Genomic DNA, 14,593 nt, shown 5'->3' on the forward strand with positions numbered 1-14,593 from the left:
CCCATATGTCGACTGGTTTCCCGTATGGCTCCTTCTTCAGTACCTCCGGGCTGAGGTACCCGGGTGTTCCAGCGAAACCTTTTTATCAATCACTCAGGTTCATTCTCTCTCGAAGCGAAATGAAGGGATCAGAGCGTTACGTGCGCGAAATCACGTCCCGAGTATTACTTCCCCCCACCCCCACAAATTCGACGCTTAAATTAATTCTCCTTATTCAAAAAGCACACACAACAGTCGCAAACTTTTACCGCGTTCTCGATTGTTGATTTATTACAAACAATTTTGTTGGAAAAATTCAGTAACAGTCTCATTCAATCGATATCGTTATAATATTGATAATTGAGATAATCGGCGGCGCAATGCAGGTTGTATCTATTTTCATTAAAACATATATTTAAACAGTTTGTACAATAGCTATTACAATTGATGAAAAAAGCATCTCTATCTGCAGTTGTAATGTAAATTACGGATTGTCATGCTAATTATTGTCGATTGAATTGACGTCATATGCTGTTACGAAAGTTAATAGATATTTATTGCCGCAATACGTGAAATTTATTTCTTAATCTCTGTGAAACGACAAGAACCCGTATCCAAAATCCTATAAATGATGGCGCGATAATGAAAAAGGAAATAGAAGTGCGGCGAGTAAAATTTGTGCGATTATGCAAAATATATACGTAACTCGAATAATCACGTGCCGTCGTGAGAGCTCTCGGATAGCTCTCGGGATTTCTTTTTTATTTTTGCAATGGGCAATTTTATCGCGTTCTGATAAGCATACGCTGATGTTGTACAATATAACCAATACTGTGGTCGGGATGCATTTGCTTTAGCGCAACAAAACCACGATTACGTAATTTGACTGTCTATGGTTGCCCTCGAAAATATTCGACAGCGATCACGTTAAATCCTTTGGCACGATATACTATTTTGCAATCCATTCGCTAAAATGTTTTCGCACATGGTAAATCTCTCGAGAAACAAACAGTATATGGTTATAGACGTCGACGTGATAACAAGCGTACAAAGAAATGTCATGAAAAATTCGCTTGCAAGAACAGAGTGACATTTCCTTTGGATTGAATATTTATATATGTCGTCACATCTGTGTATATCTCATACCCATACATATGTCATTTGTATTAATTACAAAATCTATCGCTGCTCTGTACGAAATTGGTCATGCATAAATAATTTTGCATATTTACCAACCATTGTTGGTAAAAGTAATAAATTAGTTTCATCTTTATACTCTGCCACCGTTGTACAGTTTCACCTGGATTTGCGACTTTCCACGCGAAGCGAGATCCACACCACATCGACCTCTACTTTCGGGGCGCAAGTATTATACATGGGTTCCATACCGATGTGGAAGTAGTTTCGCTCCGAAAACAGGGGTCGGTATAGAGTGTACCTCGCTTCGCATGAAAAGTCAAAAAACGACCGCTCGTGATAACATTTTTTATTTAAATTTTTGAGAGGTGGACAAAATACGATTATTTAAGGACAAATGTAGACAAATCGTAATCCATAAAGAATATGAAGATGAAACAATTCATTACTTTTTCTAATCTGTCTTGGTAAGTATCGATCAATGACCATTCTCGGAAAATATGATAAACTAACAATAAGAAAATATAAACAAAATTTTTATTTTTACCAATGGTATGAATAACTACTGTAACATACGTATACAATTTAAATGTATTGAATTATGCATTTTTCGCGCTTTAATTGTATCACCAAAGTAATTTCCATGCGTGGAAAAATATTCATTTCTTGACATGGGTGTTTTCAATACCGCCTAGAAAAAAATCGATTGTGGAGATAAAAGAGAGAAACAAATATTCCCGGGTTATGCATATCGATATACCTCCATACGGAATGTCTCAGAAAACTCGAACACAATTTTATGATAGTTATTTTGATCGATTAAGTAAAAATTTGAAGAACTTTGCAAAACGCCAAAACACTCTGGCAAAGTAATTAAACTGTTGATGTAAATTAAACGAGTCCTAAATACTTGAGAGATATTTGACGTTAAATATAAATGGCACGCACGGCAAGACTGTCTCCGAATTCGATAAAGAATTTAAAATCAAGCCAAGATTTTTCTATGGAACTGCCTGCGTGGTGTGTGCGGAAGAGTTCACCGTGCTATCGGAAAACTTTCCCCACGAGTATTTTTGCATAAAGGCGAACAAATCGAGTAGCCAGCCAGCTGGCTGGCAGGCAAATATGTATGCCGGTTTGTATAGACATATCCGAGTGCAGAATGTACGTGAATCAAACGGATAAGGCACAAAGTAGACGGAAAGATTCAAGTTTACGGTTCACGTCGCAAATGATACGAGAAACAACGAAATAGTTGATAAGAATACAGACTTGCAATTTCAAAATTAAGCCCACTAAAGTTAATATTATTTTTTACTATTTTTACTCAAGCCTGGATATTAATACATAACATTTTCTCTACAGTTGTGTTTTAAATTTAATTGTTCCATTAGAAAAAAGTTTGCAATAGTTTCTTTATGTCGTTGACATTTCTAGTATGCTTGTATTAACGCTAACGTGTTTCCTACCATAAGAAAATGATATGTTATAAGTTACAACCGTATAGGCGATATTCGAACAAAGACTGACTGACAAGACGGGTAAGTGAAAGCTTCGTTTCGTTTGTAAATTGTAGTGTTGGATATTTAGACGTTCGTAACTTGAGCCACGATATTTCGGAAATTTTATTGTATTTTCATTTATTTAAAGAAATATCAGTTCAAACTCAACTCGCTGCAAATCTCGACGCGATGTGTCATTTTCGCATATTTCTATCACCGTTGTGATATTTGATGAATAACAATCTTAATACTCTCTCTCAAATTTGCACGATTAATAATTCGCTACTATTAATCAGCATATAGGGTAAGGTAACCAAATCCAACAATTTGACGAGTCGCTAATAAGCGACATAAAAACACATGGATGCTTTTTTATCGACAATATAGCATAAAGTTGTAAATATATAAAAGAGCAAAGTTGAAGTGAATCAGTTAAAAGTGTCGCTTATTAGCGACTCACTAAATTGTTGATCCGCATTTGGTATCTGATCCGAATTTGGTCACCTTACCCTAACAGTCTTGATCTGATCGTGAGGAGGAGATCCATCCAGTCCAACATTCGTGTTCCAAAAGAGAGGACAGGATTTAACATTTGTCCTTACAAGAATCTTGTCACAAGAATCCCGACCATTCGGTCGGGCCGACAATTTCGGGCGGATTACGTCGGTACCGGAAAAATTGGGATCAACTTACCATACCATGCCTGCGCTTCGCCCTGAACTTCGATCGCCAGACCAAAATCCGCCAATTTCACAGCCGCCCCTTTCGCCTTGCTCGCGAGGAGTAAATTTTCGGGCTGTAACAAAACATGGCACAGATCCATCGATATTATTGATCGATCGAGTCGTTATCGCTCTTCTTCCAACGAAATTTCAATGAAAGTTCAATTCAAATGCGATTCAAGCGTCCCGTACGATTTCATCGGCGTTAAAATAAATTGTAACATTCCTCTGTCGGAATAAACGCGACTCTGAATCACAGAGTTGTTCTAAAGACCAGATTTTAAAGAGGTGTCGGCGAATTTTAAGCTTCGATCGGTGAAACTTGTCGGAGAATGGATCGCGCGCGGGCATTCGCTTCATTTCAATTCGGCCAAGTCGGCTCCGCTCAACAAACTCACTTTTTCTCTACATACCTTCAGATCCCGGTGCACAACTCCGTTATGGTGGCAGTGGTGAACGCTTTCCAGGATTTGTTGAATACAGTGCGAGGCGTCCGCCTCGCTGTAGAATTCCCGGGCGACGATGTCCTCGAACAGTTCTCCGCCGGTGACTCTGCAAGCGTTTTACGTTTCAATTCCATTTCGCGAGGTCACGTGCTAAAGTAATATCGCCAAGTAGCGGGATGCTTAACCCCGGAAATAAAAGTAGCGTGAATTTTCGCAAATGCTTCGTAACATAAGCGTACTCTTGCAATACTCGAACTTGTTGTGCAAAAAGTAGCAAGACCCTTCTCAACATTATACAACGGATCAACAGAGATAAAATCTCATCGACGAAGACAGCTATTACATAGCTGTTGTATAACGTGCGCGACCTACATACGTTAAACATATTGCAGCCAAGTGACAAATGATTTACGGAGAAAATGAAACGTGAAATGACAATTTAAATAAAATGTTTGCGTTAAAAATTTAAATACGGTGCAAGAGCTGCTCTGTATTACGCAGGATTGAAAGCAATTATTTTATAACTGCTTTAACACTAGAATTTTGGCGGACGAAGCTGCAAATGGCGTGCCGCGTTGATAAAAAGTTGCGCCAAAAAACCAACGGACGAAATTAAATCCCTCGTAACCTGCGGATTTAATTGGCAGCATGGCAAATTAGCAAAGTCGCCACGACGTTGCCACATGGCAAGAAAGAAAGACAAGATTTACGGTATGTGATAAATCAACGTTACGAATGTAAACGTAACGGAGCAGACGCGTATTCTCCTACACGGGAATTAAATTAAGCGCGATACTTTCTCGTTCGTGTGTGTAGATTTTAAAAGGTCGCAGATCTGCTTGATACAATTAGAGTTCACGAATTGCCTCGCTGTTATTCGCTACCGAGAGCTGAGACTAGTTAATGGAGTCGAGACTAGATGAACACGATGACTCGAGAATCACGTCTATTGTCAGCTCGATCGTATCCAATGCTCCTAACATTGCGCGGCGATTGAGAATCGAGTACTACATTTTTTTTTATATAAAAAGATGGATTTAAATTTCTAGTTTCTAGAATTGTAAAAGACTATAAATCTTGGAGAGTTATTCCGTGGAAAAATAATGAGTCTTCATATTTTTGGACAAATATAGTAGCTGTAATTTTCCATCGATAAGTGACGCCAATTATAATATTTTCTTTTCATTGAGTATTAGACAGAAGCGTGATTTGCAATTGATTCGACAAGTAATAACTCTGAAAATATTAAATAACAATTGCAAAATATCATGGAATAAATCACATTTACAGTTGAATTGTGCATCGTCAATTGATTGCAACCGTTCGAGATTTCGATACCTACCATTCGAGCTCTACAGAATAATTAATTTAGACTCATCATACAAGGACCATATGAAAAGATCAAATTATGGTAGATCTAACAATTAGAAACAAACAGTTTGGTGTACTTACAGATCAAAGACAAGATAATGGAAATTCTCCTCTTGTATACTGTCATGTAATCTCACTGTAACAGAAAGGATGACGAAACATCAAACTTGACGAAATTATTTTGTATTTTCAATAGTTTTGCATTTAGGCATATCCTTTTACAGGATAAATATAGAAACCTAACGCTAGGTAATATACCTAATATTGAAAGCTATTCTACTCTCTTTATTGTATCTGCTTTTGTACTTCTTTTGTATTTATTATACTCTCATTTGCTAAAATTAAATAAGATCACCGAAATCCATTTAATAAATAAAATGTTTCAAAATGTACTTATATTTCAAATATAATTTTATAATTATGTATAATACCATATTAAATATTTTATTTACTCCCCCCCTCTCTCTCTCTCCCCCTCCCTCCCTCCATTCATGATACATTTCAACATATCTGGATCCTGCATCGGTAACTTTTGAATTGCCGCATTGCGCACATCCGATCAAACTTTCCACGATTGGAACGAGGAAATTTACGCCGATCGAGATCGTAATTATCGACGTCATTGGAGTACACGATCGTAAAGCTTTCTCCGTTTAAATTCCACGAATCACGTGCCATAAGCTTAATGACAATTCCTAACAAGTCGCGAGTTTCGCGAACGTGATAGTCAGAGTCCTATAATGGTCCTATACGGTAGCACTCGGAATCGTTGAATCCTCTGGCACTGTTATCTCATACCGTTCTCTTTACCGCTATTGAACGATCGCGTCGTCATGCAAACTTTTCTGACGCCTTCTTGGAGAACGATTGTTATTTATTAACTCGCTTAATGGCCGCGTGACACTAGGCTAACGATCGCGCTCGATCTCTAGTGACTCGACATTCCACTACTGAACCAGACTCAACCATGTGTAAGAATACAAGTAAAAAAGACACGTTTGTCATAAGTAAAGTGATATTAAAGTTTAGTAAATGAAATGGCGCGTCAATAATAAAATCGGCAGACGGGCTAAATTATCTGCAAACGTTAAAGATATATCCATCAAAGATATGCAAAGTATCCTGTAACCATCATATTACTTTAACGTGTTAATTTTATTGCTATGCATTTTTAATATGAAAATAAACAAGTCCGTTTTGTTATATTATTTCGTTAGTTTATTAGTCTAATGATTGTTGTTAGGTGCATAAAACGTGCGAGTAATTAGTTTTGTAATAATATTTTTATTAAATTTAAGTTTATGTTACAGAGAAAGCCACAAGTCGCATGAATAGTTTTATACGCGGATATTGCAAAACAGAGACTGATTTCCGGATATGAGAGATTCGAATCATTTAAATAGCGCCTGCTATGATTATTACGATTAAAGTTAACTACAGAAGAGCGCTTTTCTCGTTTTTATTTATTAAAAAATCAGTTTGTTTCGCAAATCACGCTTAATCAAAGTCAAGTGAAGACATGGTCGAGTTTTCCAAACGCGAAAAATACTGTCATTCGATCGCTCGTGTAACGACATATTTTTCTTCGTATTCGCTACAAGAGCAACAGTTATATTCCTAGACTGATATGTGTCGGTTTATACACGTGCTAAATATCAGGATGATCCGATTTGCTATTGCGAACGTGCGTTTCTCCATTAGAAAAATTGTCAGCGTAGCTTAAACAAATACAAAACACTCACGTAGCAACATGCATAGCAATAAATGGAATTTCAATTTCTACTCTAGCAAAATTGGAAACCCTCAAAACTCTTGCTAAGATTCTGGCTTCTAATGCCTGCTGAAGAAGGGATTTACAATTCCAAATTAATTGCAACTTGCAATTCTACTCGACAAGATCCAATCCAAGAAGTAATAAATAAGATACATGTATTCTATTTGTGAAATATCTCCTTTTCATATACAAAGTATATGAAAAGGTTCATCTTTAATCTTTGTATTATGGTAATTTTTGTTTCTTTTAAGAAAATTCGATTTACTCTGTTTTTGGTAAGCATACATGCATTCGTCTTACTTATCCGGCGGCATTTTCGCCGCAATGCGCTGTCCTCTATGCGTACCTATTTCGAGATCGATCAACGAACTAGGTTGCCATTGCCATACTACCATAATGAGAGTGGAACTTTTCCCGACAGACGTGTCAGTTCACATTTAATACTCGGCATTAATACGACAACTTACTTGGACGCAAGAACTTACCAATCAAGCGAAAACCAGTATTTCCGACAACAACTGTCATCTTGCGTTAACGAATAAGGAAAATTTAACGTCGTGAATACCGTGAGATGGGAATCATCGGCGGAAAACGTCAATACTCGTTTCTTCCGATCTTTGATCGACATCTTCTCACCATCGAAATTAATGATAGATTCGTAACGCAACTTCAAGTTTCATTATATCTGACAAGCATTTAAAAGATAAAAAAACAAGATAAATTTCAGCAAAGAAATTCTGACAAAAATGAAATAAATCACAAGTAGATATCGCATATTAATATTAAGACGATCTTAATATTATAATATGATATAAAAAAAACATGATATTTTCCCAATATTTATAAATTACTACAAATTTTGCATATAATTATCATCGTCAAAAATAACGAAAAAAAAATACAATAGAAATTATCAACTGAAAAATAAAAGAAAAAATTTTTTCATTGCATTGCACAATGCAGTCATTGCATTTTACTCTTTAATTAAACAATTTATTCTTTAATTATGATGACATTTATTTGTAGGCATAAAACAATATTAGGTATATATTATAATTTTGTTTATAATTTATTAGTGGAAAAATCTCATTTTATTAATTTCTTGTTATTTTTCAAATACTCGTAAGTATCCAACTTAGCATTTAATTTGCGAATAAATATCTTCCATCGTTACATTGGTTCGAAAAATAGTATTTCTGATATCAATTGTAAACTTGGAATCAAAGTTCACACGAATGTATCTTTCCATTTGCAGTATTCTTTTCAAATGATTCTCAGGACCATGAGAAAAGAGGGGAAAATCCAATATCCACTTCTCACACTTCAATCTCCTTCGATCTTATAAAATATCGCAGGAATACTAAAGCGACTATTATTAATAAAACTTTATCTATTTACTTGTTTTATAAAACACATTCCGTTCTGCAGCCTGAAGTAAAAAGAAATTCAAGAATAAAATTCGCTTTTTTACTTCAAGAAACTTTAATCAGTCCGAGAAATAGAATATTATATATGTACGTATACGTATATGTGTACACGTAAATATGTATGATTTTTTTGCTACGGCGTAATGGAAAAAATTGATGGTAACGATTGTGGTAGAGCTTTGCGCACGAGAGAAGTAAAATAAGAGGAGAGAAATGGAAAAGTGAAGGAGGAGGGAGGAGAGAGAGAGAATGAGAGAGAACTAACACACAAGTATCGATCCTCAAAGCCACACCTTGACATAGCTGTGTGCGCGGCGCTAATGCTCTCACTGCGATTACATTTGCAAGCTCAGGCCTTTCTAAAAAATGACGACTAAATAAAAAATAAAATTTCGAAAAACAAATAATTTTTTAACGAATCAATTAAAAATGTCAAAGTAAAAGTAGAGGAATGTTATACTAACTTTTGAAATATACTTTTCACAATTTATGTATGTATATAGTTTTTCACATACACACACACGCAAAAACATGCAATCATCGACGTACAATAGAACAGAATTTCCCAAACTATCAGAAGGCATTCATTGGACGCTTCTGGTAATTCGTTAAAACGGTAAGACGATTATCAAACTATCTTCGACACACGGAAACCTCGTTATCCGACAACTCTGTTATTCCAAGGATAGTTGATCGAGCAATATCTCTGCACTCAAGTTAGCTTTAGTTTGCAGAGAGACCGACTAATCTCCAAAATCACGATCGCCCATACATCTGCATGAATCTTTGAATATCTCAAAGATGTAACATTATCAAGTGCAGAAAAGTGGCTAAATTAAATCTCGCTATATCTTGTTAATATGACTACTTAGCATTACAATAAATTTGTCTAAATTGGGAAAAACAATTAATTTTTCTTTCGTTTGTTAAAACTTTTATATTACCTAGTTATTGCAGACAAATGCATTCGTTCTATTCCACGAGTCATATTCATAACCGAGATTAGAAACAAACCCGCGAAAGGACTATTTGCGAATAATCATCCTGTTTCACAACATGTTCCCTTTCGTGATACGTATGATCATATCCACCATACGTGTCGCACCAAAGTATTTGAAGAGAGAGAGAGAGAGGAAAGAAAAAATGGGGTAGGGACCGAAACGAGCTAAACTGACAAGCAGGATCGATAGGTATCACTTGTTGACTCGGCCGAACGTAGATTTCCCGTCGCATACCCATTACGCAGAACGCGCCGCAATCCGCAATCCGCAATCCGCAATCCGCAGCATGGAGCACGGAGAACGACTCGTGTCGACTAGGTCCAGCGAATGGAACCATAAGATGAATAAAAGAAATGCTAGCGTCGTTGATCACGCCGACTCTTATGAATTATGGAAACATTGGCACTAACACTAGAGATCAGCCAGTCTAACTTTAGTGTTCCTCATCGTCGCGAAGTCGCAGCAAAGCTGGCCGCAATTCGGTCGTTCCTATATCATTATCTATATACATCATCCTCATTCGATAAACGAGAACGTAAAGATTGAATGACGGTTAGAATAACGTTTGTAATGATTCTATCATGAGTGCTCATTGATATTAAATGTATAATGTTTAAAATTAAGTAAATGAGAAAAAAATGTACACAATTTTAATTATAATATTAATTATAAAATTTAAATTTTGATAAAATATCTTGGAAATTAAATACAGAAACTACATTTTTCCATTAAAATAAAATACTAAACCAAGTTTCATTTGACGACGACAGCGCGGAAAACTGCGAATATTTAATTTGTCGCGATTCTTCGATATCTTATATTAAATACAATACTAACATAACTTTTTCTGATTAAAAACCAGTTCACTTTATATTCCCCTACTTTCACAATTTTGTGTCCTGTCTAAATCGTCATCAGCTTTCTGTTGTAAAGGACATTATAAATTCACTTCCGTTCAAATATATACAATATATATATATATATATATATATCTATTTTTACGAATAAATGAGGCGATATAAATTATTATATCGCTACCATTTTCGCATACAATTTACGAGCGTCATTCATAACATAATTAAGCATAAAATACATCAACGTAAAGTATGCAAATTATTTTCTCATCGATTGTCACGTAACAAATAATAGAAATTTAATAACGGAAGAGAAAACTTGGCAAAAAAGATTCGTACATGCGAATGTCCTAGCGGAGATCAGTAGTAAACGTATCGCTGGCAAGTACTTTCGTAACTCTCAATAATTTTTAGTCGAACAAGCGAGCGGACTAGATACGAGACTAGATACGAGACTAGATACGAGACGCGAGAAGAGAGACAAGATCGACGGAAGCAAATTGCCACGATGCTCCGGCATGGCAAGTATCGATCTGCATTCTCTTCCTCGCTTGGCGCTCTTTTGCGTCTCGCTTAGATTGTTACTGTTCAAGATGCTACGAGGACAATAAGACTACATTGCCATTTTTAGAATCCTGCGCTACGATGAGAGGTCAAGGTTTATCGAAGAATCACATGCGCGTGCTCTTTGAGAAATTTATGTCACCCAATTTTCCCGGATCGTCCGCATTGTTGTGCAGACACTGAGACAAAATTCGAGCACTCGCTGCTATCATACATATATTGTAGATCAGATCATATATTGTGATCATTAAAAGAGATAAAAATACAAAACAAATAATTCCAACCTGATAGAATGAAGGTAAAAGTTAAGTCATAATAAAAAATGTGAAAGAGATATACAAAAATATAATAAAATATTGATACATTTTTCTCCATTGAATCACACCGAACGCGTAATTGCTTGCGATGTCGATAACCGTCATCATTGTCAGTGATAAAGGTTTACAAACAAACCGCCCGCAGCGATCATCATCCGCGACGGAGCGTGACTTTCGCCACAGACTACGTCAGTACGAAGATAAACCATCATTTTGGAATTATCGATACAATGTCAGCAGTACAAATTGGGCTCGTTGTTGCGATATTATAATCTTCCCTCCTCCTGTGTTAGAGATCCCTTGCCTCGATCAATGAAATTCGTCTAGGTAAAACGGACAAAAGAGGCAAATCATTCGAGTCTCTTTACATTTATGGTATAACGAACAACGCGTAGAAAAATGCGAGCAATCCGATGCGCTATCTATTCGATTAATAGCAATATTTCTGTTACGTTATCAAGACTATAAATCTCGTACCACTGAAAGGAGAAAGACAGAACGATCTCTACAGATTTACCGCTTTGTGCTCAGTCGCGATTTATACATTGTTAATCTTCGCTTGAAGATTTGACAATTGTATACACATACATGTAAAAAAAATACATATGCGTATACATAAAAAATTGACGATAAAAAGAATTATTGGACGACATTAGGCTGGCAGATGGTTTATTTATTTAATTCCGACGTTTCGACCATGCGGGTTGTGGTCCTTGTCAAGGAATTTAATGATATAAATTACGTCATCGATATTAAATTAAAAATGGGGGTTTGACATCCATCTCTGGATGTCACTCGGAGAAGGTCCTAACGACCACGGTAGGACTTTCTAGAGGAGACTGTGATTACTAACCATCAAATTTCTTTAATATTAGAGATATTCTAAAATATGTAAAATACTTGCTGTGTTTATAATACATTTTGTCTGTTTGGAAATATTGAAGGATAAAAATACACGCCAAATTGTGGTAACTATATGTATAAGTTGAATATTGTAATTAAAATTGCTCAATTTATCGCTATGACTTTCTCATTAACTTTGAAAGTGTTTCTTAGAATCAATTAACTTGTCCTTTCCATTTCAATACAAAGTGTCTACAACAAGCATACTTGGTGACAGTTTGGCGCACCTCGACACACTTAAAAATCGCTCTTTCGTGAATAGAAATTCACCCGCAGCAACGAAGGGTAAATTCTTTCGCGTGGAAGCAAACGTTAGTGTCTGAACATGGTGTAGTCGAAAAGGGACACCTGTTGTCGGTGAACGCTGTAGGAAAATCTTGACGTTCGAGTACTCGTCAGGATCAACTGCGATCCGACAGGAATCAGCGGAAAAACGCAGGCGCGTCAAAAATTTTCCCCGGGACCACGCGCGGCCGATTGGCTTGAATCCAGTTTGTATGCGCACGATTCGTATCGCAACACATCAGGGCGGATTGCGTTCGTCGGCTCAAGGTCGCAGCCGCGTGCGTCGCATACAAGAGTAATGGGCAATTCTCGTTGCTTCCTCGAAGAGCGAAGTAGGCGAAATTGAAAATGTTTTACAGCCGTTGGAATTTTGGCATCGAATAAATTCGACTAGCTTTTACCTTGTCTCGCTCCATCTCGAGAGTCACAAACAGCATTCTCCATTTTATTGCATTTAAATTCTTTCCAGCGGGGAAAATCAAACTATTTCCATTAATTTTGTAACATGACTCTAATCATAAAACTTGATCGGAAAGGGATAATTTACAATAGAAACAAAAGATGAGAAATGTACAACAAATTTTTCCAACCAATTTTTTATACCAGCGAAATCAATTTAAAAATTATAAATCAAGTGATACCTTTTCGATTTCTTTAACTGTTACGCTCCCTCGTTTCTTATCGATTTGATTCTATTGGAAAAAAAGCGACGAGACTTAATCGGTGAATTATAAAAGATATCGGTACTATTGATACCAGTTCATCGATACTTGTTTTAATTATTCGACGATATTACGTTAACATTTTGGCAGATTTTGGCAGACCACTGAAAAAGATCACTATACAAGAATGAAGACGTGCATCGTGTTTAATAGCTTGTACGTTGTAATCGGCGCGCCGAGTCACATTTATATCAATTAGCAGCGCGGCCATTAAGGCAGGCTTCAGCGAACTTACGGGCGAATGAGAGAGGCGTTAGCAATTATCGACGCACTTGCTGTTGAAATCAAGCGGTTATTTGCTGGACGTTCAATTTAGCTTGAGCACTGTTGAAGGTAAATCAGTCGACTGTAATTCACACCGTGACTTCCAATCGGAGATACGCGTGATCGAAGAGGTCGCTTAATGAATTAAAGACATTGGAAAGGTCAAGGTTCAAAGAGGTACGATGGCAAAGATGGCGTCCTGAATTACGTCAGTCAGTATTAAGCGCAGTATTAAAGAATAAAGCAATTAGGGTAGCAATAATTTTACGCAAGTGAGACGAAAGAATTTCCTTATCGAGAAAATCACATTTCAACGGTGTCATTTAATCGGTAAGTTCTTGAAATGCGTCAACAACTTGTGAGACTGTGAGGCGTGGCATATTACCACAATGTTACCCGAGATATTGGTGACAAATTCTTTTACCGCGGCGTTCGTATGCATTTTTGCATTTGCGGTCTGTCCGATAATTCGATTCGTATACTTTCAGGCTCATTATCGCAATAAAATGCAGTTACTAATACTCCGTAATATTAACATGCGTTTCGCGTTGCTACACGCGGAATCGATACATTTTCATTGGTCATAAATTTTCTACGATTATGCTCGTATGTCTGCCGTGCGGATGCAAATCGCCCGCTTACACGCGAGCCCAAGCAGGCGGACGCAATTACGGAAGAGTAGTCATATAATAGAAAAGTAGCGGTAAACTTTCGTCCCTATTTGCCCACAAGCGACTCTGCTCACTCCCGTGGGAGCGATCGTTGTTGCGGGCGGGATAACCAAGTCGCATCCAATTAATCGTGCTCGTCTAAATTGGTGTCGCAATAGCCCAAATCTTGGTTTGTTCGCGAAATACATTTCTATTACGCTTTACTTACAAGATCATATGAGAACCGCAATTGATGATTATGCTTGTTCGATAAAACACGGCGCTCGCTTCGTATAACGCGCAAAGCGCTTGATAAATGTGATATCAACAGGAAAATGTCATATATATTTTGGCAATAATAGTGTAATACTTCAAAATTAGAAAAAGAAATGCGATCTTAAAGATTACTTGCATAATATATTTTTTGTCTCCCTTTTCTGTGTTAGCACGGTCTTTGCAGGTCTCTAAAGTAATCATCAATTAGCCATACTGCTGTATTATACGCGCGAATAGTTTCATAATTTATTTATAACTTTAACCTTTCGACACGGTATAATGTAAAAGTGTGATGAGAGAGAGATAAAATATAAAATAAATGGGGGGAGAGAGAGAGAGAGAATAGAGACATTACAAGTATGTGTAAAGTTCGAACCGAGTTTTAGCAACGTGTTCTCT

At 36.7% G+C, this 14,593-nt stretch overlaps 1 protein-coding gene across 1 annotated transcript in view; it reads right to left on the reverse strand.

The window, feature by feature from the left end:
• Positions 1–14,593, reverse strand: part of LOC105560165 (calcium/calmodulin-dependent protein kinase type II alpha chain) — a 100,243-nt gene that overhangs the window by 44,572 nt on the left and 41,078 nt on the right. Inside the window, exons 4-7 of the mRNA XM_012009043.1 lie at positions 5,239–5,293; positions 3,754–3,892; positions 3,312–3,414; positions 5–78 (exon numbers count right to left, since the gene is read on the reverse strand). Of these exons, the coding sequence (XP_011864433.1) occupies positions 5–78; positions 3,312–3,414; positions 3,754–3,892; positions 5,239–5,293 (371 nt within the window). The remainder of the gene's footprint in view (positions 1–4; positions 79–3,311; positions 3,415–3,753; positions 3,893–5,238; positions 5,294–14,593) is intronic.

This window comes from Vollenhovia emeryi, unplaced genomic scaffold (assembly GCF_000949405.1).
Source record: "Vollenhovia emeryi isolate VEMERY1.0 unplaced genomic scaffold, V.emery_V1.0 DF939241.1, whole genome shotgun sequence".
NCBI lineage: Eukaryota > Metazoa > Arthropoda > Insecta > Hymenoptera > Formicidae > Vollenhovia > Vollenhovia emeryi.